The sequence below is a fragment of the Salvia splendens genome, chromosome 10, assembly GCF_004379255.2.
Source record: "Salvia splendens isolate huo1 chromosome 10, SspV2, whole genome shotgun sequence".
NCBI classification, from domain to species: domain Eukaryota; kingdom Viridiplantae; phylum Streptophyta; class Magnoliopsida; order Lamiales; family Lamiaceae; genus Salvia; species Salvia splendens.
The window spans coordinates 14,585,702-14,613,036 of record NC_056041.1 but is presented as its reverse complement, the minus strand read 5'-3'; the positions used below and the strand labels follow the sequence as shown (position 1 = coordinate 14,613,036).

Genomic DNA, 27,335 nt, shown 5'->3' with positions numbered 1-27,335 from the left:
ACCGTCGGAAAACCGTGAAATCTAGCGGGAACCGCGAAAAACCTCTGAAAACCGACGGTTCGGATCCGTGAAAAACGCTGGAAAACTGACGGTTCCGAACCGAAACCGTAACCGTTGGTTTTGGAACCGGAACCAAAATCGTGAAACACCCTCACGGTTCGATTCCGGTTCGACAATTTCCGAAACCGTAACTGTCGGTTCCGGAACCGTGGGCATCTCTAACATCCCGGCGGACAACACAATAATAAAAATTCACAAATATGCAATTACGGAATTAAAATTTCGACACGATTACGTGCGGAGAAAAGTTCAATAATAATTTTATTAAATCCAAAAATTAAAATAGTACAATGCAAAAAAACAAAAAAAAAAAACAAAGTACATGTTAGTATGCCTTGAATATAGTTTGCCGCTAGCCGAACGTTAGTCTAGCTGAGCCCCGACGCTATGATATGTTTATGTTTTAGACCTTCATTTTCGACGATCGTTGTGCATGACAATACATGCGATAGCCGGTCGCTCATCCATGGTGCAAATGAAATAAAGTGTAATGATTTGTATATATAGAGTTGAAAAAAAATCGAAAAATGCTCTCGTCCGCCGGGACGTCCGTCGACTCACCACAATAGCGGACGAGAGGACGAACGACCCAACGGACGTCCGCGCATGACCACAGAAGACCTCTCATCCGTCGGGACGTCCGCTACTGTGGATGCTCTAAACCCATTTTGATTAACGAATTGTTAAGTCATCTATTGTTTTAACATAGTCAACCGTGATAACATTACTCGTGATCAATTGTCTCATGGTATTGTTTCATTGACGGATATATTAAGACTTACCATTATATAAGTCACTCTGAACTCTCTCTATAGTCGCTTGACTCTCACATAGTATCACTGATTGACATTAACTTCTGATAACTTGGAGTATTTTCTAAGAGTTTCTAAGCCACTTTACTCCTTCCTATGCTTTTTTATGTTTCATTGACTTTCACGAGACAACACTACCCTATAGTGAATACATATCAACTCATAAAAAATGTCTTTCGATTCTGATATCCAATTTGTGTCACAATACCTTTTCGGTGGTGTTCGGTTTTCAAGATAAAATAACCAAGATAGAGTGTAGGATTGAGTTGTGAGATTATTTTAGTCATAAGGGTATTTATGACTAATTAACCCATAATTATCCATTTAGGATTGAGTTATGAGATTGAATCTAATTAACCAAATACCATATTCAAGTTAGTAGAAAACGTCACATATTGGAGGAAAAAGTTATTGAAATATGGTTAATAGTAGTACATAATCCCATCTTGCTAGAAAAAAAATTCAACAGAGAAAAGAGAAAATGATTAATTTAAGAAACAAATAAAAATGACAAAATAAGCATGCAATTTATTACTATTAGAATATGAAGTAAGGTATAAAATAAAATAGAATGAATAAAATAAAAAAAATAATCATGAAAGAGAAATTTTTTCTTTTGTCTGGTATACAAACGTCTTAAAAATGAAATGAATTTGAAATCATATGGTAGTTAGGGTTGCGGTGGCGGATGGCGGCAAAGAGGAAGAGGAAGAGCGGCGGCGAGCGGCGGGGGATTCACCACCGAAATAGGTACGCCGATAATCCACCGGATTTCGCGCAGCTGGCGTCTTTATACCCGAGTTTTGAGCCATACGTCTTCTACTCACGCGACGGCTGCCCTAGAATTGACTGGACGGATTTCAATGCTACCCGCGAGTTGACTCGGGTATTGCTGCTTCACGATCACGGCGTTAATTGGTACAATTAGTGTATACACGCATATATATCCCCCCTGTAGTTGGAATTGAGTTTTGCAGTGCTTGAGATTGCTTTTTTTTGTCTAGTCAATTACGAGGAACTCTTTATTTTTTAGTTGATTTTGAGATAAGTAGGGCTAAGTAAATTTGCTAATTCTTCAAAATTCAGCTCGGGAATTTCAATTTATCCAGCTAAATGGTTAGCTAAGTATTGCTCATTGTAGTTTGGGCGTTTTACTCTGTTGCCAAATTTGATACGTTGTTATAGCTTGATAATGAATTTAGCTCTCTTCATGTTCTAATAGTAATTTTGAGTGTATTTCTGGACCTTACAAAACTGTTTTAACCCACGAATAAAAAAATCAAGTTTATGTGCTTTACCAGTATTTCCTGAGGTTCTGAAAATGCAGATTTTCTATACATATGGATGGTATTGTTGATTTTTATTAGGCATTTTTGACAAGTTTAAAACAATTATGTAGGTGGATTTCTGATGGGCAGCTCTGTCCTACCGTGCCCAACAGATTGAATTACATTCACTGGATAGAAGACCTTCTCGCATTGGACATCCTTCCCGCCATCAGAGCTGAGGGCGATATCACGACAGGTTTTGATATTGGTACCGGAGCAAATTGTATTTATCCCCTTCTTGGTTCATCTGTTCTTGGTTGGAAGTTTGTTGGTTCAGGTGCTCTATCTTTTCTTTTTTAGTTTCCGTTTCTCGTTGTTCTATTTAGTGCCCCCTTGCACATGTTAATTCTTGTGTTTTTATCAGATATTACTGATATAGCTATAGAGTGGGCAAATAAAAATGTTGAGTGCAATCCTCATTTATCCAACTTGATTGAGATCAGAAGGGCTGGTATGGGGCATGGTGTGGGAAAATCAGAAAATAATCCGATTTCAAGCGGTGAAGGTGGTGTTCAGTTGAGCAATCCAGGGGCTGAAATTGTTGGGTTTCTGGCATCTTCGATTCTTGAAACTCAGTTGAATGCAAAGAAGTATTATGATGGGCCACCTGTACTTTTAGGCAGTGTAAAGGATGGTGAGCATTTTGACTTTTGTATGTGCAATCCCCCATTCTTTGAGACGATGGAGGAAGCAGGTTTGAATCCAAAGACTTCTTGTGGAGGCACTCCTGCAGAAATGGTATGTTCTGGTGGTGAGCATGCTTTTATTAAACGCATCATTGAAGACAGTGTTACATTGAAGGACACATTTAGGTATATTATGATAACGCTTCTGTATTATGCCATTTCCCATCAAAAGCATTAGGGAATTTCCTTAACATTTACATTTCTGCTGTGTAGATGGTACTCTTCTATGGTAGGAAGAAAACTGAACCTCAATATTCTGGTATCTGAGCTCTGGAAAGTTGGAGCTACCGTGGTGAAGACAACAGAATTTGTCCAGGGCAGGACATCAAGGTGGGGTCTCGCGTGGTCCTTTTTGCCAGTTTCAAGAAAGATATCATCTTCTCAGAAAGTCGGAGAGAATAATCTATCTTTCATGCTGGAGGTTGGGATTTTTAATTATGCTACATCATTTTTTGGATTGGTTTTCTGATGGTATTCATTCAATCTATTGATCAATTATTGGTGCAAACTACACCTTATCCAGTGTCTTTTTATATGTGACTGCTTCTGTTAATATGTCTGGTTTCTGTCTCTTTGTTTCTGCACCTTTGTATTTTTACGTAACACTGGTGAACATGGCATTTCATGCTGCAATGTTTCTGTGTGGTAGGGCCTTCAACGTCAGCATGGTGCCTTTCACGTGTTACAGTCTGTGGAATCATATCTCTCCAGTAATGGTGCATCCAGTAAACTAGATGCTGCTGCTTTTAATGTCGATGTATGCCCGTCTTCCCTATAGTGAGTTATATTCTATCACGAATACCAGATAACAAATCTATAGTTTATATGTGCAGATTACAATTTCAAGGAATCAAATTAATGCAATTCTCAAACCTGAGACATGTGACCTATCCAATTCTTCAAACAATAACCATGGGGAAGTGGATAGCCTGGTGTTTCGCATTACAGTAATTTTATTTTCCAATAGCATTCTGTTACTACTATTTTTCTTTGTTTAGTGAATCTGTATAAACCCATTTCTAATTTTGTATGTAGGTCTTTCAGCAACATCCGGGAGCGCTCTTGGTGAGAGGAAAATTGCTCGAAAGATCAACTTCCATTTCAGGTATCTCAGACTCTGTTTCCTTTCATCTTCTTCTTCAGTTTGCAAACATATGGATGTTGGTCAAATAAGCAGTACACACGATAATAATTTTCTTTGTTGTCGTCAACTAAGCGTTTGAATTCCTGAGTGCTAGTCTAAACTACAATTTCAAATAAAATGCAGGACTACCATCTTAAATTTTTTCCATTATAATTTCTTCTTCTCAGCCTTAAAGATTCTATGCTGTGAAATTTATAGACTGAGTTATATAGGGTGGTGAAGCCTTCTGCCTCCCTTGCTCAACTACTAATCTAACCCTTTTCATTTGTTACTTTGGGTGATGTTGTATTGTTTCTCTTTTTAATGTTTCCCTTTTGTCCGATGCAGCTATGTTTTCTTTAATTTTTAGTCGTCTCAGAGAAGTTCTGACCACTAAGTTCTGTCCTGGAAGAGCATTGGTGAATCAGGCCAGCCCTAACACCCAAGCACGAGAGTGAAAACTAGGTGGATCACGTGCTTCGCACGAGTGACATTTGTCGAAAATGCTCAGATTGTGAGTCTCCTCAACCCAGAATTATGCAACTAGTTGTGATGCTGTGAAACAGAAATTGTAAAGACAGTTGAACCTACAGTACTTCATGGATCATGAAAATGGGTGAAACATGACAACAGAATAAAAGTGTGATTTCTGAAATCTGATAAGCGTGGTTTGATGTACGAGTATGAATTACCGGTCCTCTCTAAACCAGGCAGAAAAACTCGTTTGATTTTCGTTTAGTTGCGTATTTATGTAATGTTACTAATTCAGTCTATTGAAATATAGTGCCCAAATATTTATTCCAGTCCAACCAAACTACATCGATGTTAAATGACATTTTGATAGGTATAATGTGTGCATCAATGATTCTTCACATGCATTGCTTGTGATTTGTGATGTTCATACATCTTTATTTCGTGTGTATTGCTACTGAATTTGTAATTATAAGTTGGACAGTGAGAAACTCCATTGCGTATGAGCTGCAACCTTTTAAACTTTATACTCTGTTTTGATGATCAATAATAAATCAACTTTAAATGTTAGTACTATATTTGTGTAATTTAAATACTGCAACTAATCCTGTCAATTTTTGCAATATAAAAAGTCTCACAAAACTAATGAATTAGTGTAAAGTCTAATCATGTTCGTATTGGTTTTTTTATTTATTACTAATATTAATTATAACTTGTTTTAGATTTGCGAGACCTTGTAATTTGTATAGCTATCTATTGTAACAAAATTGAGTTTTTTTTAATGATGTTGCCACTATAAATTGATCGTGTTTCTTTCGGGTAGATTTCTAATAGATCATGTCCTTGTTAGGTCTTACCATGTCGATCCGATAAAAAATGCAATCGGCACGCTTGAGTTGTGAACCTTACTTGCAAGATTAAGCACTCGATTTCATTGTTGAAGTATGAGTCATATATAACTGAAACCGAACCTTAACCTTATTTTCGGTTTATGGATTAGATCTTTATGCTACATCAAAATAAAAACACAAACAGCCTAGGCTTTTTTTTTACACAAACATCACTAGTTTAAAAAAAGTGACTGAAAAAATGAAATACAACCACATGGTTTGATTCGAATAACCACCACCCCATTCAAAGCATAACATAACACCACACCCCTACTCCCAAATCCGAGTAACAAGATTCACAACTGCACAAACATATACAAACAATTTGAAGAATCGAATAATAATAAGAGAACAAATGAAATAAGCAACAACCCGACCCGACCCGACCCGTCAGGCCTTGCCCTCAACCCTGGCGGAGGTGAGGCCAACGCATGCATCCACAAAATCATCATCAATAAAATCGGTGGAAAATATCTGCAACCGATCCGCAATTCCCCGCGTAAAACACTGTGCAATAAACGTCCTCGCGTAGGGCTGGATCCGACCCGTAACCGCCTTCACGCACAGGATCGGGTTATCTGCCTGTGGCGTCACCGTGTTTTCAACCCGGTAGAAATACTTCCTCCCCACCGCCGCCGCCTGCTCCCCTAAATGCTTTATATTGCTCTCGAATTTCGTCGACGGCTTATCCGTGTCGGTCCAGTTGTCCTTCAAGTACCCGCTGCTCCACAGCGGATCCCCCGCCGCCGGCGCTGCCGCCTTCTGCGGCTTCCACACGCAGATCACCCGCCGCGGCAGGATCTCCGCGATCGTCTTCTCGAAAACGCGATCGTCGTGGTGGATTAGGTAATCGCCGAGCTGATCCTTGAGGTACTGATCGAAATCTGGCGGATCGGTGTGGCCGAATTCGGTGCGGATTTCCAGGATTATGATCTCCGATTGCGTTTCGGTGAGGAATTTTTTGACGTCGGCGAGGACGACGTCGACGGAGTAGGTGAGGAGGATGCCGTGGCAGACGCGGCGGTCCTCCTGGATGCGGACGTCGAGGACGCGCGCGCCGGCGACGAGCTGGTCGTAGATGGAGAGGGCTTGGCACTGGGCGAAGGGGCGGCTGATGAAGGGGATGCCGATTTGGTTGGTGGCGGAGTCGTGCGTGCCTGGCCACACGATCTGGTTGATGCGGAGCTTGTCTGGATTGAGGGCGGACATCCAGTTTTTCCGATCGGAAGGGCGGTAGTCGCAGCCGGGGTAGTCGCAGCCACAGCTCTGTTTTAGGTCGGCGAGGACTTTCTTCTCCGTTTTGATGTCCGTGCGCCGCTCGATTTGTTTGGAAACTTGGGCTCCCATGGCGGGGGAAGGTAGCAGAGGTTTAACCGGAAATTCTGTTGATTAGGTTCGTAAATTGATTACTACTTTCTATGTCTTGATCATGAAATAGTAGTAGCTAAATGCTTAATCATAATTGATCATGAAGGGAGAGAGAGAGAGAGAGAGAGTGATTAGATTAATATCGTTGTCGAAGTTAGATATGAGTGTGTGCAGTGCAGTTGGTGGTGATTGATGAAGGTGGGCCGGCTTGATGGAATGATTGGCGGGGTTTTGCTATAATCCCATTTTTCTTATCCTAATTATCCACTCCAGTTGTATGGCTTTCCACGCCTGCACGTACCCTCTCTCTTTCTAGATTTTTTTTTAGTTTTATTAACGTTGATTTTTCCGTCATTTAGTATGCATATGACAGGTAATCTTAGTTATGATCGGCAGCTGTAAAAATATTAGTATTTTTGTACATATTAATTCAAGATATGAAACTGCCATTTGTGTCCATGATAATATGTTACTAGTATTTCAAACTGATAGTAGTAGTATCAAATATCAGTGATATTCCATGTAAGCAAGCTTAAATCAGCCTTCAGTGGTACATGTAAATTTAAGTGATCAATCAACCTTTAATTTAACTTTAACATAAGAAGGCAGCAAAATTGATCAGAGAAGGCACCAAAATGCATGAAACTTCAATAATGGAGTACGGAGTATTTCATTTTCTTCAAAAATCCTCACAACAAACGGGAAGAAGGCAGAAGAAAAGCCATCATCTGTCTGTCTGCATTTTGCACATCTACAGATCAATAAGAAATTCATACTAACATCGAGCTATCGATTCTGCATAACAATCATCCCATCTCTATAGCTAACAGGGGCCAAAAGACGCGATGATCTAGCATTTAGCGCGAAACATAACTCCCACGACCGAGCAAAAAAGGGAGCAACATATATTCTTAGCTCCGTTAGCTACAAGTACTCACAGAAGATTCAAGTGTTCTAGACACAGTGATGGTTAAAAATCATATTCACAGATCATATTTGGCGAAGTGAAACTCATCATTTTTAGACTTAGTAATATCTCAATTTCACAAAATTGCCATCAAAATTCTAAATCACTAGTACAAAATAAACAGCAGACCAGAAATGAAAATAAAGAGAGAAACTGTAATCAGATAGAAAATAAATCAAGTGACATAAACTTGGTAAGGTGATTTTCAAGTTCTCTGCCCTGCCTTATTTCAATGGCGGGTGGTGCAGCAAAAAAAAATTAGGAGTTTTTAACTTTCAACACTGTATATTGTGTTCCCATCAGCTAACAGTTCCAACACCGAGGTTGTACCCCTTCCATGTTTGATATCTAACTGCAATTTTCTATCGACTTCTACCCAACTAACAGCCTGGTCCTTTTGAATACGTCTTGAACTCATTAGGTCTCTCACTTCCTTCGCGCAATCCCACCTCCCAAGAGCAGCATATATAGCTGAAAGCAGAAGATACGCTGCAGGGGAACAAGGGTCTACCTCCACAAGGTGCCTCATCACTACTCTACTTAACTCTACATTCCCATGAATCCTACAAACACCAATCAAGGCGTTCCAAACACAATCCTCGGGTTTGACCGGGATCTTCTTGAGCTGATTCATCATCTCATCAAAACAGCCAGATCGCCCGAGTAGATCAATCAAGCAAGCATAATGCTCTTGATCGGGCACAATCTGATAATCTGCCTTCATCGAGCCAAACAATGCCAGCCCTTCCTGCACGAGCCCCGAGTGGCTACACGCATTCAGGAAGGCGAGAAACGTCACACTATCCGGTCTCAAACCTAACCCAACCATATCTGTAAAAATCTTTAAAGCTTGCCTACCACATCCATGATGTGCTAATGCAGATATGAATGTGTTCCACAACACAACATGATTCTTGTTTTGTGTATCATCAAAAACTTGTTTCGCATCATGTAAACTTCCACATTTTGAATACATGTCAATTAGAGAGCTCACAACTACCACATTAGGCCTAATACCAGCAGTTATCAAATGTGAGTGAAGCTGCATACCATGGCGAGACAAAATCGTGCTTGCACAAGCGAACAAGCAACTGCTATACGTGTACTGATCCGGCTCAATTCTCATCTTGATCATCTCTTTAAATAGATAAAGGGCGTGGCGCCCCATTCCATTCTGAGCATACCCTGATATCAATGCTGTCCAAGAAACAGAGTTCTTCTCCGGCATTGAATAAAAGATCTCACGAGCTGATTTCATGTTACCGTCTTTAGCATAGCCCGAGAGCAAGATGGTCCAAGCAAGAACATCCCTCCATTTCATCTCATCGAACAACCTTCTCCCATCTCCCATCTCACCACATTTCGCATACGCATCCATCACAGAACTCGATAGAACAACATTTGTCAAGAATCCAAGTACAAAAACTTGGCAATGCAGCTGCTTTAACAACCACAAAGCCTTCAACTTCACACAAACCGTCAACACCCCAGCAAAGCTATACTCATTATACCCACAATCCGACCTTCTCAGCTCCAAATAACACCTGACAGCCTCATCTAACCTCTCGCTCTGCACATACGCCATTATCATCGTGTTCCAACTGACGAAATCTCTCTCCGGCATTTTATCAAACACCTTCCGCGCAGCCTTCGCCATCCCCAGCTTCGCGCAACCAGAGAGCATATTATTCCAAGAATACAAATTCCTCACGCGCATTTTGTCGAACACCTCCCGCGCCCTAGAATGATCGCCGCATTTCGCATACATTTCTATCAAATGATTGGCGAGGAAAGTGTCGGGATGCTTCGATCTTGTCAGCTTCAAATGGAGGTGCACCAATTTCCCCGCCTTGAGCGACTTCTCATCGGCGATTCGGCGGAGGAGAGAGGCGATGGTTTTGTAGTTGAGCAAAACGCCTCCTTTAGATAAATAGGGCAAGGCGTCAACTGCTTAACAGAGCTAGCCGCGCGATGCGAGATTGAGTAAATTCTGTACAACGCAGGGATAGTTTCGCAATTTATTGGGGGACATAGCAATGGCGTCAACATGTGAGCTCCGTCGATCATCGCCGCCGTGAGATCAGAGGTGGCGCCGGGATCTCCGGTTTACCGGAGGTTAAAATGTAATCTTTTCTGAATCTGGCCTACGAAATTTGTTTCAATATGGGCTTTTGATTCCGTAAATGGGCTCAAGTCATTGGTATAATATTTTTTCTAATTCATTGTGGGCTTTTTAAAATCGTAAATGGTCTTTGCTAGAATGTGGATTCTGATCTCACAAAAGAGAAAATTAATGAAATATAAGGAAGCTAAATTGAAAGTTGGTGATATTCGATGAAATTATTTTCTCCAAGAAGTGTATCATAAGGGTGTCCACGATAAGGCGGACACCCTCAATAGCCCCGCCCCAGTTTTTGTCCATAGCCCCAGTTTTATTGTCCACAGCCTTAAAATTCTATGTCCGTCACTATGGTGGACACTTGCAATAGCCCCCAAATTTTATAATTAATTTTCATTTTAAAATATTTTTAGTTTCAATCAGGTATAATTAAAATAATCGCAGTATAAATAAATATAAAACGAGGTAATTAGGGCCGAATATTCGTTGTATTGCAAACGAGTAAAATTATATAACGAATAACTAAAATAAAATACAACTAAAAACTCCGCCACCGTCTACTCGGTGCATTTTTACAAAGTGGTTGTGTAGATAGTGAGTGGATGGATTTTGTGAAAATGGTGAAAAATAGGTGGTGGGGAGTTGTATTTATAGAGGAAAAAAAAAATTCAAAAATCAGCAGTGCCGCGGCGGATGTCCGCCACTATGCTCGCCGCGCCTATAGGTGCGGCTAATTCCTCCCCGCCGCGTCCTCGCCCCAAGCCCGCCTATCCGTCGTCCCTCGCCCCCCAATCCGCGTCCACCCCGAGGGCGGACAACTTTCCCACTATAACCCGCCCGCCCACCGCCCCCACACGCGGCTATCGCCGCGTCCAGCCCATAGTGGACACTCTAATTTTTGTGTCGAACTTAATGTAATTATTTTTGGTGCACGAAAGGAATACTCTAAATTGAAATATTATTACCCACACACACATTTACTAATTTAGTGCACAACATATAGTACTCTCTCCGTTCCATAGTAGTAGAGTCATTTTATCATTTTGGTACGTTGCATGGTAGTAGAGTCATTTCTTTTTTTATTTATTTATTAAAAGTCAACACATTTCTTCTCACTTTTTTTTTCTCTCTTACTTTCTTCTCTCTACTTTTCCTTCCTCCATACTTTATTACCATTTTATTTAATACATTATATATTTTTTTCTTAATTACCATGCTGGAAATAAATGTCTTCTTTACTATGTAACAGAGGGAGTAGTATACTCAAAGGTCACTATTCATGTTAGAGCATCTCCAATAAGCACGGACGTCAAATAGCCATCAAATAGCCTTCACACTGCCACATCATCAGCACTACAATTCTCCTGCCACATCAGCTTGCCACATCAACTGGACATCAAATAGCCCTCACATAGCCTTCACACTACCTATCCACATCACTAATAACAATTATATAATTTAATTTACACTTGTATCAACATACGGAATTTAATTTACGAGATAAATAAGGGAAATTCGAATAATACTATTAAACTTTAGAAAGTACATTAATTTTTAAAAAAAGAACAATAATTTAAAAAAAGTACAATTAAAAAAAGTACAATATTTCTATATGGAAACATAAAACATTCAAGGATGTCTCTATAAAAGAGAGACAACCTAGAATGATTTTTGTCCCACATCGAATGTGAAACATAAAACATTCAAGGATGTCTCTATAAAAGAGAGACAACCTAGAATGATTTTTGTCCCACATCGAATGTGAAACATAAAACATTCAAGGATGTCTCTATAAAAGAGAGACTACCTAGAGTGGTTTTTGTCCCACATCGAATGTGGAACATAAAACATTCAAGGATGTCTCTATAAAAGAGAGACAACCTAGAATGGTTTCATAATTCGCAAGCCCATTAAATATATATGGGCTATTACGAATTTCTTGTATAAATTTATTTGTAAAAATTGTTTTTAAATATTAAAAACAATTTTCATAAATAAATAGTATTTTTAAATTTTTTTTAAATTCGAATTAAAAAAAAATTAAAAATTTGACGCCGGTTTGGCGCCGATCCGGGAACCGGCGTCAGCGCGGGAATCGGCATGGCGACGCCGATTTTGACGCCGATTTCACCCACGCCGGTTCCAATGGTTCGGCGTCAAACCGGCGTGGGCGAAAAATCGGCGTCGCGGTGGTGACGCCGGTTATTGGAGATGCTCTTAGCGTATTATTAGTCGTTGACATGGAAGGCTGGCGACAGTGACTGCTGCGACATCACATATGTGGTGGAAGAAATGATGCGAGAGAATGAGAAGGGGGACCAAAATTAAATTTTTATTTCAAAACGAGGAATGAAATAAATTGAGAGGATGAGAAGGGGGACCAAAATTAAATTTTTATTTCAAAACGAGGAATGAAATAAATTGAGAGAATGAGAAGGAAAATATAGTTAAAAGAAATTTAGTCGACATTGTGGGTAAAATTTATGCCAAAAAATTTAGCGTGAGAAATCCACACAATTCAAAATATTAATGATTTTTAAGACTATTTTTAAAGATGGTGAAAAATATCAGATTTTTATGAAAATTCATTATTATTTACTAATTTCCCTAATTTTTTAAAGTTTGTGGTCAACTATTAGTTTAATTATCTACTTTGACAATATTAACACAATTAATAAATCCATAAGATTTATCCATTTAATATAAACATTTTTGTGAACTAGATTTTACGTTGAATTATTATATTGATTGAAGTAGGGAGAGAAAAGACAGCATGGCATTTTATTAAGAAGATAGAAAGATAGAGTACATTTTGAAAAATAAACATTTTAAATGGGACGTTGATTAAATTTTACATATTGAACCGCCTTTTGGTCCATGTGCAACGACGTTGACCTCATCCCATAAAGAAACAAGCAGTAGTATTCCCTCGGTCCTCGATTAATTGTCACTCTTTTTTATTTCGATCCGTCCCTTAATAATTGTCACACTTCATTTTTATCATAAATGATAAGTAGGTCTCACATTCCATTAACTCACTTCACTCACATTTTATTATAAAATCAATATAAAAAAGTGGATCCCACATTCCACTAATTTTTTCATCCAACTTTTCTTTACATTTCTTAAAACCGGTGCCCGATCAAAGAATGACAATTAATCGGGGACGGAGGGAGTATTATAAAAATTGTTAATCAACTAAATTGACATTTTTTTAAGAAACTCGCTTAATCATAACTATCAATTGATAGAAATCTATAAGGTTTCATTTTAAAATTAATTAGTGATATAAGGACTAGTTCTAAAAATTAGACTAGTTATATCCTTTTGACCGTCATCCAAAATAAAATTTAATCTAAATACAGAAAATTTTAGTAATATAGTCTCTCCGTCGGCGAATACGAGTCTCATTTATTTTCAATACGAATTTTAATAAATGTTAAAAAAAAGTGAGTGGAATATTAGTCTCACTTGTATAGGGAGTATTAGTTTTAAATGATATGTGGGTGAAATGAGTTGATGGATGTAGACTTTTTTTTTACCATTTATGATAATTATGAACCGAAACTCCTATTTACGGACGAAAGAAGTATTTACGTAGACTCACGGTCCACAAATACTACTTTCGCGATTTTTTCCCCCTTTTTCTTACACTTACTCATTTCTCCATTATTTTAGCCATTACACTTTAAAAATCATGAATGTTTGACTATTGTCGTTATTGTAAAACAAGATATAAAACTCAAATCACAAATGGGCCCAAATCCAATTATAACCACACAGCTATAAAACTCAAATTACAAATGGGCCCAAATCCAATTATAACCATACAGCTAAAGACAATAATGTACTACCTTAGAAAGAAAACAAAAAGCAAGCACACCACTAAAATCACAACTTGCACTACCTCACATTAACCCCATCAAACTATAATCACTAACAACTTGCACTACATTACAAGGAAAATATAATCAAACGCAAATTAACTAAATAAATTAACTCAAAAATAAAAAACCTCAACATCTTCATCGCTTTTTCCGATCTCCGAATCATAGGTGGCGTACACGGTGTACTCCAAGACAGCGTAGTGGGCAGGAAAGTCGATCGAGTAGGTGGTTTGGATGGCGTAGCCGCGCGTGAACCGGAAGGCCCCGGTCCCACCGACCACAGGCAGCTCCCGCTTATCGTCCTGCTCACTGGGAAGCGGCATTGAGGATTGTTCGTTACCTAAAGGGAACACCGGGGCATGGGATTATGTTTGAAAACCATGGACACCTTGAAATTCATGGTTTCACCGATGCTGATTGGGCTGGAAATCCTAACGATAGGAAGTCAACTGCCGGCTACTTTACTTTTGTAGGGGGAAATCTTGTTACTTGGAGGAGCAAGAAGCAAAAGGTAGTGGCTCTATCAAGTGCTGAAGCTGAGTTTCGAGGAATTAGAAGTGGTCTGACTGAAATCCTATGGCTAAAGAAGTTGATGACGGAACTGGATCTGATCTCACGAGAGTCGTGTAAACTGTTCTGTGATAACAAGGCAGCAATCAGTATATCAGAGAACCCAGTCCAGCATGATCGAACGAAGCATGTCGAGGTTGATCGACACTTCATCAAGGATAATATTGAAGCTAAGGTGGTGGAAATCCCGTTTGTTAGATCTGAAGACCAACTGGCAGACATCCTCACAAAGGCAGTAGACTCGAGGAGCTTTCATGGAGTATTGGACAAGTTAAGAATGGGTGATCCCATCACTTAACTTGAGGGGGAGTGTTGGAAAGAAATCAATCAAGGATCAATCAAGCACCAAAGAATTGATATGCACTTAATGATAATTGATACTAGGGCAAATCCTTACCATGTATAGAAGATTTCTTGTGTATCATATTGTGTATTTAGACAGCCCTTTCCTCTACTGTAAGAATTGAACTACATGAATAAAAATACAGCCTTCAAACAGTCCATGACCTGATTCCGTCCAAGGATGCTGAGCTGGCTGCCGGCGAACTTCCCCGCCGTGAAGTGGAAATTGAGGTTCATGGCGATGCCGTAGGTGGAGAGATCGGCGTTGGTGGTGAGGCCCTGCACGCGGCCGATGGGGCGGGAGTCGATCGCCGGCTCCGCGGTGACGAGGTCGTCGAGGACGTGGACACTGCCGAAGTCGTAGGGGGAATCCTTTGTGACGGAGGCCGTGGCCACCTCCGACACCGTGGCACTGACGTGGCCGATGCGGAGGTCTTGCACGTAGAAATGGAGCTTTGCCACCTTTTCTTTCGTGTAATTTTTTTCCTTTCCGAAGCAATTGGTAAGCATAAACATATTTGTTGTTATTAGTGAAAATGTTTGTATTTGATTTTGGGAGAAATTTGTGTTGATTGGAGTTGTGTGGATTGGGTGGGATTATATTGAGGAAACAAGTGGGGGGAAAATATTAATTGAAACTATAGTTATGGTTTTGGACTTTTATTTGTTGTTCTTCCAAGTGAATGGCGTTAATTATACCTAACGATTCGAGTGGTATATATCAAATTAGATTATGTACCTAATGCGATTTACATCGCATTAATTGTAGCAATTTGGATGTCTGGTCTACAATAAGGTCAACTCGCCACAACTTATTATTTTTTCAATTCTAAAATAAATAAAATTGCAAATATGAAGAACATAACATAGATCGAGTACGCTACAATAAAAATTACATAGATTAAAAACACAGCATGCCCTTCCTCGGTTCCGGATTTTTCCACATTTTGATCATCGACTCAAAGGTTAATTTCGGCAACATCTTTTTATAGATAAACAAATACTATTAAATTCAATATCAATTATAGAATAGATTAAAAAATCGATCCGACAAATGTGACCTGCAATGATGAGGCTGCATGTTAAGGAAGAAGTTCCTTAACTCGTAGATTTTACGTCGAACGTCTCGGGAACTTTTGCCCGTCGATCAATCCGGCGTCAAAATTAAGGTTTTGTGCGTTTTGCACGTTTGAAAGGAAAGAGAGTAAGAGAAAATAAAATAGAAAGATAATTGATATTTCTTGAATGAATGAGAAGAATACAATGCCTCCTATATATAAGACTACCCTGACTTAGAGAACAAGAAAGTAAAGATCCTAATAATATATGAAAAGATATGGTAAATCAATAACTAACTAATTAATAAAGATATGAGGATATTATTGAAGATATGCTCGTATCACTGTATTTTCAGTGACTGAGAATGGTGGCAGCCTAGTTTGCAGCTGAAACTGGAACCACAAATGGTTCAATCCAACACCATTCCCTCATACGGATACGGAATTCTCGGCCCCTCCTTAACGGCCTTATTCGGTGGACGAGCAAGATGCCACCGATGAGCGATACGGGTGGACACCCGAACAAAGATCGGGAGGGATCGGCGACTCCCAAACCCCGAAGAACAACCCCAGCACTCCGCCGGAGATGGAGAAGATGTTCACAGCCTATTTCGAAATATCCGAAGATCAGGAAACCGACACGAACCAAACCGGGGAGAGGTTTTGGTGGCGCGTCTCTCGCCGGTACAATGCCAACCGACCGGAGGGAACCATCGAGCGCAACGAGAGTATGGTGCGCAATGCCATCTTCAAAGCCAACGAAGAAATCCAAAAGTTCCAGGGGTATTACCTCCAGGAACAACGGTCGGCGGGGAGCGGCATGAGCGAGGCCGACATCATTACGACCACCATGCCGACCTACCATTCCATGCATTACAAACCATTCAAGCACCTCGGCGCTTGGCAGCAGGTGCGTAGAAATTCAAAGTATAGGGGATGCTTATCATCCTCCTCTAGCTCCTCCAGCAAACGGTCAAGGTAGTTATCCCTATCCGACGGCGGCTCCGATGAGGTGGCTAGCCAGCTTGCCGGAGCTAACTTGAGTAGCCCCGAGGCCGGCACGAGCAGTTCCCAATGCCGGCCGCAAGGAAGGAAGAAGGCGACGATGAGACTCCATCCGCCCCCGCTCCCGCTCCCTTTGTGCCACCTCAACCCCCTACCAACTCGTTGTGGACCCTTTTGGCTTAACTCAATTTGGCCGATAGGTCTCGGATGACTCCCGAGCAACTTGATTCACATTTGGGAATGATACGGGGTCTCCGAAAAATATTGGGGATAGGGCCAGATGACTAGTCTTCCACGGGGGTATTTTTAATTATGTAATTTTTAATTTGTAGGATTTTAATTATGTAATTTTTATTTTTTAGAATTTTAATTATGTAATTTTTAATTTTTAGGACTTTAATTATGTAAATTTTAATTTTTAGGATTTTAATTATGTACTTTTTAAATTTTTTTGTAATTTGTAATAGTATTCTGGGTATTTTTAATGCATTTTAATATTGTGGAAATATTTTTATTTAAATTGAATAATAGAATGGTGAGACACTTGAGCATGTCCTTGCAGAAAAGCATGAATGTGGGTGTTGTACTCTTGGGGAAGAAGAAAATGAATAAAAGTGGGCTTGGGATGCTCTTACTTCCCATAAAATAGTTATGATTGATTGATTATACCGTTTTAAGGCTTTATTTTTACACATTTGAATTCAATATAAATACTTCCAAAAGAGGGAATCAATTAAATGTTGGCGACTTGTGTTTTTTATGTAAATTTAGTTAAGGAGACTTGGACCGGGGGTTGTAAACATTGCTATAAAATTGATAGTAATATTGAGGACAAATTTACAAGGCTGCCATAGAGTCCACAATCGCCGCCGTCTTTGGTAGTTACAAAGTTATTGAATGTTGAATTGATACTATGTGAACATTAATAAATTGATAACTAATTTAATAGTATTTGTTACTAACTACCTCCATTACGAATTATTTATACAGTATTTGATATACTCCTATCAACGAGTAGTTACAATTTTATTAGTATTATATTTTCAAATAAAGAGAATAATAATATTTGATTTATCAAATATGGTCACAATTGGAAGCAAGATTAAGGTTTGAATACATATAGTGGGACACTAGGAAAGTTTTTGTTCATGCATGGAAACCAACTGCTACATACATATTAATCTCTTTGTGAATGTCATTATTGTGCAAATTGCACATTTTTATATGTTTAGACGTAACATATATAGTGGATTAGTTTGTTCGTCACATATCTATCACGCATGCATGTTCTCGTATGTAGTCAAAGGATTAATATAATTATTTTTGTAGTGATACGATCATATCAAAATTAGTAGAGTATGAAAATATGAGAACGACGACTAATGTGGAGCTGTTTTTATATATAAAAGTATATAAAATTTATACAAAGGAAATTTATTAAGAACTTTTCACTCGTCAGATTCTTTGGACAAATTGGACATGGTTCATATCCAAATATAGTCAAACACAAGCAATGCTAATAAAATTACAAATAATATTGTGATTTGTGAATATGAATCAAGATCCACATGCATGATCAATTGATCTTGTACACATGTAGAAATGTTGGATCACGCGGTAGAAATGTTTAGTTCTATTACTGGAAATTTGAATAGTTCAGAGAGGGACAAGTCCAAATGTAAATAGACAAATATAAATTTGTACACAAAATCATAAAATCATTTATGAACAACGATTACGATATTTACTAGTACTAAAAATTTTGAATCTAGTGCGTTACAAATATTTGCTTTCTACGTTTTTACTTCTAGTAGTAAACGAAATAGGACTGATCATTATTTATAAGGATAATAGCTATTTAAAAATGTAAAGTTTGGTCAAATTCGATTCAGCCTCATAATCTTTGAAAGCGAAATATTAAACAACAAAATTTTAATTTTTTATTAATCATCCCATTTGTATACAAATCAACATTTTTTGGTGATATTAAACAATATTGTTTCAATGGAATAAAACAAGAAATAATAAAAATAAAATAAATATAAGGTATCTATTGTTAGTAAAATATGTTGTTTTGAACATCATAAGAAGAAGACTACATTTTTTGCATGAATAATACAATTGAAAAAAAAAATTAAAATTTCATAATTTAATTTTTAATTTTAAAAATTATGAGATATATAAACCTGAATTTGACCAAATCCTATTATTTAAATAACTATATTTTTATTCATATATAAAAGCGTAATCGTTCATTCTTTGCTCGTAAAAATTTTAGGACAAAATTTTACAATTTCAAAGCACGAGTAATTGATTAAACAAAATAATTAAATATCGAATACTTAATTATTGTAGATAATAAATTACGGGGCCACTTGTAAAATGATTCTTTTAATTAGAAAACTGTATCCTGAAATTTTCATCACATGTCATATGGGGAGACACCGAGACAGGCTAATAGAGCCGATTAATATCTGCAATTAATTTCAAACATATTGCATTTAGATAAGGCCATGGGTGTAAAACCAAGTCAAAATAAATTAATGATGCGACGACATAGATACTTTAAAATATCGATGATAAAAAAAATAAAAATATTTTGAATGGAATCTTTTGAATTAAATGTTTGAGTTATCTACCTTTACTACTTCTTAAAGAATAATTATATTTTTTAGTTTGTATTTGTACCGTTGAAATTATATATTATTGTTCCTTCCGTCCCACAAAAATATGCACTCTTTCATTTTTAGTCCATCCCACAAAAATATGCACTTTTCAATTTTGGAAACTCTTGTGAGATCCATTTCCCACTAATAATATTTTAATTATTTTTTCTCTCTATCTCCTTCTTACTCTATCAATTTTGCATTAAAGCTCGTGTCGAACTCAAAGTGCATATTCTTTGAGGACGGAGGGAGTATAATATAACAACTATAGCAATATTCCTAACTTCTTTATCTGATTTTTTTTTCCAAAATAAATGTATATACTGTTAAAGACGAATTAGAATATATCAGACAAATTCATGAAAGAGGTAAATTTCTCCTTTCCGATCGTATCATTTTGCGCCCGAATCTGTATTCAAATATAGATTCCCTGTCCCTTTGAATCTCGATAATTAAGATGCTACATAATCGATCTTAGTTAAACACTACAGGGCCGTTTGGTAGCTATGTTACGCCTAGATAAGGGATTAATCTGGGTTTATTTGTGTGTTTGGTAGTTATGTTACCAAACTTAATAGCCCGTGTTTTATATCCGGCCCGCACAAAGCCCACTGAAAATCCTATGTTTTACTCATATTTGTAATTACCCAAAATCCTATGTTATTTATCATGGAAGCCCAATTAATTTTAGCAAAATACAATTTTACCCATCAAAATTTCTAACCCTAAACCAAAATATGTGTTGGTTTTGCTTATGTTGCTGTATTGAAAGACGTCATTTTCCTATTAAATCATATTATGATTTTTGTTGATGGCAATTTGTTGTTCTCACTTTATTTTCATTATATTATATTTTAACTATAATTACGTAATACTTAAGGGCAATTGCTTTTTTAAACAAAAATATACAATTTTATTCAATCCACAAATGCTTTAAACTTCAAAAAATTTGAATGTACAAAATTTGGCACTTGATAAAATATTTTCATATAGAATTTGTCCAAAATAATCAATGCTTATTCATAAAATTTGACCAAAATAATCAATGCTTACAAAAATAGAATACCAAATAAACAAACGTTTTTTTAGAATAAATATACGTTTTTTTGATAAGTAAGGAGTTTAACTTGAAAAGATGCAAATTTTTGTAAGGAGGATAGTTTAGTAATTAACTTAAATTAATGAGGATAATTTTGACAATCATAATTTTAATCCTTGCTTATGACTTATTGTACCAAACACTACAATAAGATAACTCACAATTATCTAAATATACCAAACACCCAATATATATAAATTAACTAATCGAAACTATGATAACTATCATAAAGATATCATGTCTAGTCGAAACATGACATAATTACCAAACAAGTCCTAAGGGTTAAATTGACCCCACACATATATAATAATGATATAACTTTGCCTATAAAATTTAATATTTACATCTAGCCTACAATAAGTTGGGCGATGCTACCGAGACCATGATATACCATATCATATTGCCTAAGATCAGTTGGTCAATGCAGAGAATCTATATGAAGACAGCTAGAGATTATGAATATGTCTTCTTATAATACGATGAATGCAAGCTCTGTTTTCCTATATATAATAAGGCTTTGTGTAACAAACTAACAGTTTAATAACATCAATCTTTATCTAACACAATGCAATCCTCGAAGTTTTTCAATGTTTTAACATTTACATTTTGGCATTTCGATTCAATTATAGGACAAAATGTACTCGAGGTAAATCTCTTTCATTTAATCATTCTAATTTTATATTCATACTGATGGGGTTTAGTGCCCCATGCACAACGGAAGACTTGTACATAACAAATAAATCAGATAAGGATCTATTTGACCGATTATACGATTAATCAATTCACATGTTAAACATATAATTGCATGCTAGAACGCAAATCATTCAAGCTCTAAGAAAGTAAATCCTAGAACATGAATTCTACGGTTTATAGTTACTGATTTGATTCTCCAAAGAATCGTCGATTGCTTGTGCCTTCTCCACGATGATCTTCAATACTAGACCACAGATCTTCTGACTGGTTCCCGAACTGTATCTCGATATCAGGGTGGGCTGATCTTATCAAAATACTAGGACTCGAATAAAGAAGACAGAAATCCCTCACGGAGGAGAGCTGAAAAAATCGCCCTCTTCTGTAGAGATAGATGGACGAAATTTCTGTAGAGAAATTAATCAATGATTTTGTCTCCTTTATTCTCCTGTTAATATTAAGTTACATATTGGACACGGTCAGGGATCTATGGAAGGTTTTGGATATGATCTCCCTCAATTAACTTTTTAATAATTAAATTGAACCCACAATTTAATACAAGCTTATATTGGAATACTACGAGCAGCCACTACGGAAGTAATATTGCACTGCCCATCCAAATCCGAAATTATAAATAATCCGGATTTCCGTTTTATTTGTCGTTTATTTCCCGCACTTAAGATAGAAATGTCCATTAATTAATTAGTGTCTGCTATAGACTTAATTAATTAACATCTTTTTAATTCCAAGAGTGGACTTAGCAAGAAACACTTATTTATTATTCATGGAATAATTAAATTCCAACTGACCAGTTTTCGAATAATAAAACATTGTTCGAGCTCCTCTTGAGGACATTATCAAACCAGACTCACCAGTTGCACGATGCAATATAATAGCAATCCTAGTGCCGCTAGATATTAATTACCGCTACCCGATATATCAGGATTATTGAGTTGCGAAAACCCGCACCATTTGATAAGTCAAAGTAATGCATAATCAATAACGTATGCTCTATGCTAACGTATGTTGATCAAGAAATAGTTGTTTATCAAAACCTACTCTTCCAGTAGATAGCATGAAGACATGTCTTGCTATTAGATCCGTTCAGTGCTGTACCACACTAATGTCATCTTATTTAGTAAGGCTTAGAAATATCGGACTGACATTGCAACCTTTCATGATAGGTAGCCAAATCCTATGTAGGTTGTGAAATTCTTGTTTTTCTTTGTTCAGAACTGACCGTGTTACCTTAAAGTGGACGACGCCCACAACCGGTCTACTAAAACAAAGACTTATACTTTGTTTGCTTTTTATACATTTAAATGTTTGTAAAACATCTTATAAATGCACAAGCAAACACAATGTAATAATATTAGTGATTCTATTCGTGCGAAACTGCTCGAATAATACTGAATCGGGTAAAAAGTGGATTGTAGAGTTTTTTTGTATTTCTATTCGTGCTCGAAACATGGTTTTCAGTGTACTAAACCTAACACATACAATTTCAGTTGCTCATTATTTACTAATACAAAAAACTAGGACTATACTTTATAGTATAAATATACAATTTGAATAGAATTAAGTCCATATAACAGAACTACATGGCTGTCTCTTGTTCTTGTTGGTTGAACTTTTTGCAACACGTGTTTTTTGCTGCTCTCCAAACTTTCTGCATTGGTCCTTTGTCTGATTTACAAGGAGTGATTTACAAGGAGTATGGGGTGTTTGTGATAGCCATGCTTTTCTTAGTTTTGTTCTGGTGTAGTGTCCTTAGTTATTTGTACTCTTTTAGACTCTCATAGTTCCTTGGCTTAAGCACACTTTATACTTATTTTTAAAAAAACAGGATCACATGGCAAATTATACTTCAAAATTTCTATAACGTGTCATCCGTAAGGATGGTTATGAAAGATTAATGAGCTAGATTAGATTAATAGGAAATAATTATATTGGGCTTGGTCCAATGTTACAATTATTCTATTATATATATGATCTATTGTAGAGAATATAAAATACAGAAAACCTAATTCTCTAAGAGAGAAAAGCGGCGCTACGTTCACAAGAGATTTCCTAGCTTTCTCTATAGAACGATTGTACCGAGGAATTGTTCCTGCATCGGATCAGAATACACGTGGACCTCGATAGTAGTGGATTCAACTTGCAGGACACAATCGTAGAAGAAAACAACACAACAATTAAGATTTAGTTCCGTTGTGTATTACGTGTTCAACTTGCAATATGATTATGAATCTAGATCTGTTATTCTTATCTGCAATTTCCGCTGCGCTCATTAGATGAATACAAGAATTCCTAACATTTTAAGGGTAGACAAATATGCACCTATTCACACGTATGAATCCAAAACATACGTATTGAGAAATGTGATCATGGTAACAAAGCCCAATGGCATATTCTCTCTCTGTGTAGTGTTTTTGAATTTTTTAGAGAAGGGGGCAGATGGATTTTGAATTCTAAATATGACTAGTACAATGTTATAATTGTGTATCTATAATTAATCATAAAATATTGATGCATATGCTTCAAATATATGGAATTTGTCGTTTTTAACCCATTTAAAGTTTATTTGTCGATCCGATCTCTGCCACCCGTATGCATACATAAATAAAAATGACTAAAATAAAAATAACTTTTCTAGCAGCCGTATGCATACATAAATATATAGAAAGAGAGGCTGATGACCTAAATACAGAATAACTTTTACAAATTAGGAATTATTTAGCTCCTAGCTAGAATCTAGATCGTAAAAATATATGCATCACATTGTTGTATGAATATGGTCATGTGTTAGAATCCTAGATGAGTTAACGGAAAATTTAATTTTTGAAATCATACGGTTACGGTACATGGCGAAATCTTTCATATTCCACAACGAATTTATGGTTCGTAACCTATTGTTTAACAAGAATTTATTTCGTAAATCTCACACACATTTATATATGTATGTATAGTTGGAGGATTATGATCTAATGTCGAACTAATTTCTAGCGCCGAACCATCGAACCCTTTTCTTTTAGTTTGTTTTAGTTATTTTAGTACATTGTTAGGTAACATGGAGTTCTTTTTTAGTTCATTTTATATGGAGTTAAAAAGAATGAACTGAAATGATGTTAAAATAAACTCCATGTTATCTAGTAATGAATTTCTTGTTGGTTCAATGGTTCGACACTAAGAAGTAGTTTTTCATATATCACAACAACCACCCGTTAGTTGGAATATCAGAAAACTACATTTTGATGAGAATGTGAAAACACTATGCTAAATGTACAGAGTCACTACATACACCCTTAATTCAAAAATACACTTTATTAAGTACATTGAGCTTTTTTCATTATATACTCACATTGAACATACTTAATTATAACATTGAAATAGACATCGTTATAATCCAAGTCGGCAAGGTCCTAGGATACTTACATGAGTATATATTTTGGCGCAAACATATATCAGTATTTTGTTAAACTTAGGTTTTGTGAATAAATAAGTTTAATTGAAAAAGTAATACTATGAAAACTTTAAAGGTTTTTTTTAGATATTTTGGGATTGTCAACGGTCACTGAAAATGCATGTCGTTTCATATTAAAAAAATACCATTGAATCGACTTTATTATAAACACTAAGAGCATCCACATCCGTGCTCTTGTCAACGAGCACGGATATGGACCCGGACCCGGACCCACTTTTACTCCATGCTCTTAGGCAAGAGCACAACACCCACATCCGTGCTCTTCCGCAAGGACAAGCTAAATAGTCCCACCATTCTATTATTCAATTTAAATAAAAACATTTCCACAATATTAAAATTCATTAAAAATAACCGAAATAATATTACAAATTACAAAAAATTAAAAATTACATAATTAAAATCCTAAAAAATAAAAATTACATAATTAAAATCCTAAAATTTAAAAAGTACATAATTAAAATCCTAAAAATTAAAAATTACATAATTAAATTCATAAAATTAAAAAACCCACTACTCGTGGCCGAATTTCGCCCAAATGTGTTTGATTAGGTCTTCTTGTAGCTCAACGTGGGTTTGAGTATCACGCATTGTGTGCCTTGTTTCAAGGTGTAGATACGCTGTATGAAAAAATATGAATGAGAGATGATTTGATGTGAAAAATGGATGATGAATGTGTGTATTTATAGATGATTTTGGGGATAAAAAATAAAAAAAATACAGAAAAACGGTAAAAACGTCCATTTTTTGGGATTGTGATTTTTTTTTTTTTTTAATTTTTTGGTATTATTTTCGATTTTTTTTTTAAAATTGAATTTTCAACGGAAATGCCGTTGGCCAATCAGAACGCACCACGTCAAGGGTATGATTAATCAAATTTTTTTGGGATTGTAATAATTGACATAATTATCTTTAGCGGGTATGATTAATCAAATTTATGAAATTAACTCCAAATAAAAGTGCAACAGATAACAACATTTGTGAAATTAACTCCTAATAAAAGTGCAGGAAACACAATTACAACTGTCAAAAACAGAAAACAGAAAACAGAAAACAAGCTAAGTTACATATGCATGCATGCTTGCATATTTTTTTATTTCATCGATTACATATTAAAAAAAAAGCGTAACAAATCAACTCCGACCCCCTCACATTTCAGCAGTCTCAATTTCGTCATCAATCTCGCTGTTAAACTTGGAGTTGTAGGTGGTGTAGATCGTGTATTCCAACACCGCGTAGCTCGACACAGGATCCATGGAGTAGGTTGTCTGAATCGCGTAGCCGCGCGCGTACCGGAACGCGCCTGTGCCCCCGACCACGGGCAGCTCGCGGGCAGCGTCGGTCACCTGGTTGCGGCCGAGGATGCTGAGCTGGCTGCCGTTGAACCGGCCCGCGTAGAAGTAGAAGTTGAGGTTCATGGCGATGCCGAAGGCGGAGAGGTCGGCGTTGGTGGTGAGCCCCTGGGTCCGCCCGAGGGCCCTCGAGTTGTAGGCGGGCCCCTCCGTGAGCAGGTCGTCGAGGACGTGGACGCTCCCGAAGGCGAACGGGTTGGTCGGGGTGATGGAGGCCTTTGCCACCTCGAACACGGTGGCGTTCACGTGCCCGATCCGGAGATCTTGCACGTAGAAGTGGAGCTTCACCACCTTCTCTTTCCCGCCACAGATGTCGTCTTCCACCGCGGCGGAAGGGGGCCCATGTCGGGCTGCGTGCACATCATGTGTGGACACGAGCAAACAGAGAATGGTTAAAGTTAGGGCAATGGGGTTTAGCTTTGCCATTTTTTTGGATTTTGAAGTGATGACTACTAAGTAAGGATTAGAAAGATAGAATGTTTTTGTGTGATTGGTTGTGCATCCAAGGGTGGGATTATATAGAGATTTTCTAAGAGGGTGGAGTAATTAACAAATGATTAGTGGGAAAAGAGGGACTATTTAATTAATCAACCGTGCATTATTATTTCGATTAGTTATCGGTGTTTGAGCTATATCTATTTAATTTTGTGTCAAATATACGGAGGGTATAGTAAGTGACATGTCACTTTAATTCGGAGCTAATTAAGTTGCCAAGTAGAATTGTATGATAAATAAATGTTGCTCTGAGATTTGACAAGTAGTCATCACTTTTCCCTAGCTACATAGTATTATTAATATCGTAACGTAGATCTTACCTAATGAATAATACTGCATGGTCATATTAAACTATCTAGTTCCATACGCGAATGTCCAAACGTTAGAACTTTTATAATATCCAAAATATAATCACAACGGTTTTGTATTTTTGTTGAAAAAAGCACACGTGATATTTGAATTGAGAAGAACTATGTTAATTACTAATTAGTACTACAAAATAAAGGAGTATATCTAATTTTTACACAGTAATATGTCTAGTTGTAAATTTGTAACTAGAATACACATATATACTTCGATATGGTGCTCTTATTGAGAGTAACGGCGACGTTTAATCCACATTAGCAACCTTTTTCTTTCCTATTATATTATTTTTTATTTTAATATTTTAGAAATAGTCAGTGAGATCGTCAAATTTAGAAATTATAAATCGACGTATGATGCTTTCATTATTTCTCCTCAAATAAATAATTACTAGATTAATAATTGATTTAAAATGTTTATGTGTAAATTCGATCGATCTGTTTTATACCTCAAAACTTAACTATCAAATTCAACTTTATGCATAAAATTACTTATCTGGCCAT

General features: G+C 36.9%; 5 protein-coding genes across 5 annotated transcripts; 1 reads left to right on the top strand and 4 right to left on the bottom strand.

Moving 5' to 3' along the window:
* The first annotated feature begins 1,499 nt into the window (after window positions 1-1,499).
* Window positions 1,500-4,812, top strand: LOC121752381 (U6 small nuclear RNA (adenine-(43)-N(6))-methyltransferase-like). The gene is made up of 8 exons (XM_042147418.1): window positions 1,500-1,790; window positions 2,272-2,477; window positions 2,565-3,012; window positions 3,100-3,307; window positions 3,536-3,643; window positions 3,720-3,833; window positions 3,922-3,991; window positions 4,358-4,812. Exons 1-8 carry the CDS (start codon window positions 1,561-1,563, stop codon window positions 4,465-4,467), a joined length of 1,494 nt encoding a protein of 497 aa, XP_042003352.1. The 5' UTR covers window positions 1,500-1,560; the 3' UTR covers window positions 4,468-4,812.
* A 624-nt stretch (window positions 4,813-5,436) lies between these two features.
* On the bottom strand, window positions 5,437-7,108 carry LOC121752349. Its single transcript, XM_042147368.1, has one exon. The coding sequence runs from the start codon at window positions 6,715-6,717 to the stop codon at window positions 5,761-5,763; it is 957 nt and encodes a 318-aa protein (XP_042003302.1). The 5' UTR covers window positions 6,718-7,108; the 3' UTR covers window positions 5,437-5,760.
* Window positions 7,109-7,840: 732 nt separating this feature from the next.
* Window positions 7,841-9,850, bottom strand: LOC121750223 (pentatricopeptide repeat-containing protein At2g21090-like). Its single transcript, XM_042144716.1, is given in 1 exon segment — window positions 7,841-9,850. A coding segment is annotated over 1 exon segment (1,764 nt). The 5' UTR covers window positions 9,738-9,850; the 3' UTR covers window positions 7,841-7,973.
* Window positions 9,851-13,560: 3,710 nt separating this feature from the next.
* Window positions 13,561-15,260, bottom strand: LOC121752670 (dirigent protein 21-like). The gene is made up of 3 exons (XM_042147779.1): window positions 14,768-15,260; window positions 14,201-14,347; window positions 13,561-14,073 (listed from the first exon to the last, which is right to left on the bottom strand). Exons 1-3 carry the CDS (start codon window positions 15,137-15,139, stop codon window positions 13,825-13,827), a joined length of 768 nt encoding a protein of 255 aa, XP_042003713.1. The 5' UTR covers window positions 15,140-15,260; the 3' UTR covers window positions 13,561-13,824.
* Window positions 15,261-25,732: 10,472 nt separating this feature from the next.
* On the bottom strand, window positions 25,733-26,435 carry LOC121751543 (dirigent protein 1-like). Its single transcript, XM_042146298.1, has one exon. It carries the CDS (start codon window positions 26,398-26,400, stop codon window positions 25,771-25,773), a length of 630 nt encoding a protein of 209 aa, XP_042002232.1. The 5' UTR covers window positions 26,401-26,435; the 3' UTR covers window positions 25,733-25,770.
* Between the last annotated feature and the right edge of the window lie 900 nt (window positions 26,436-27,335).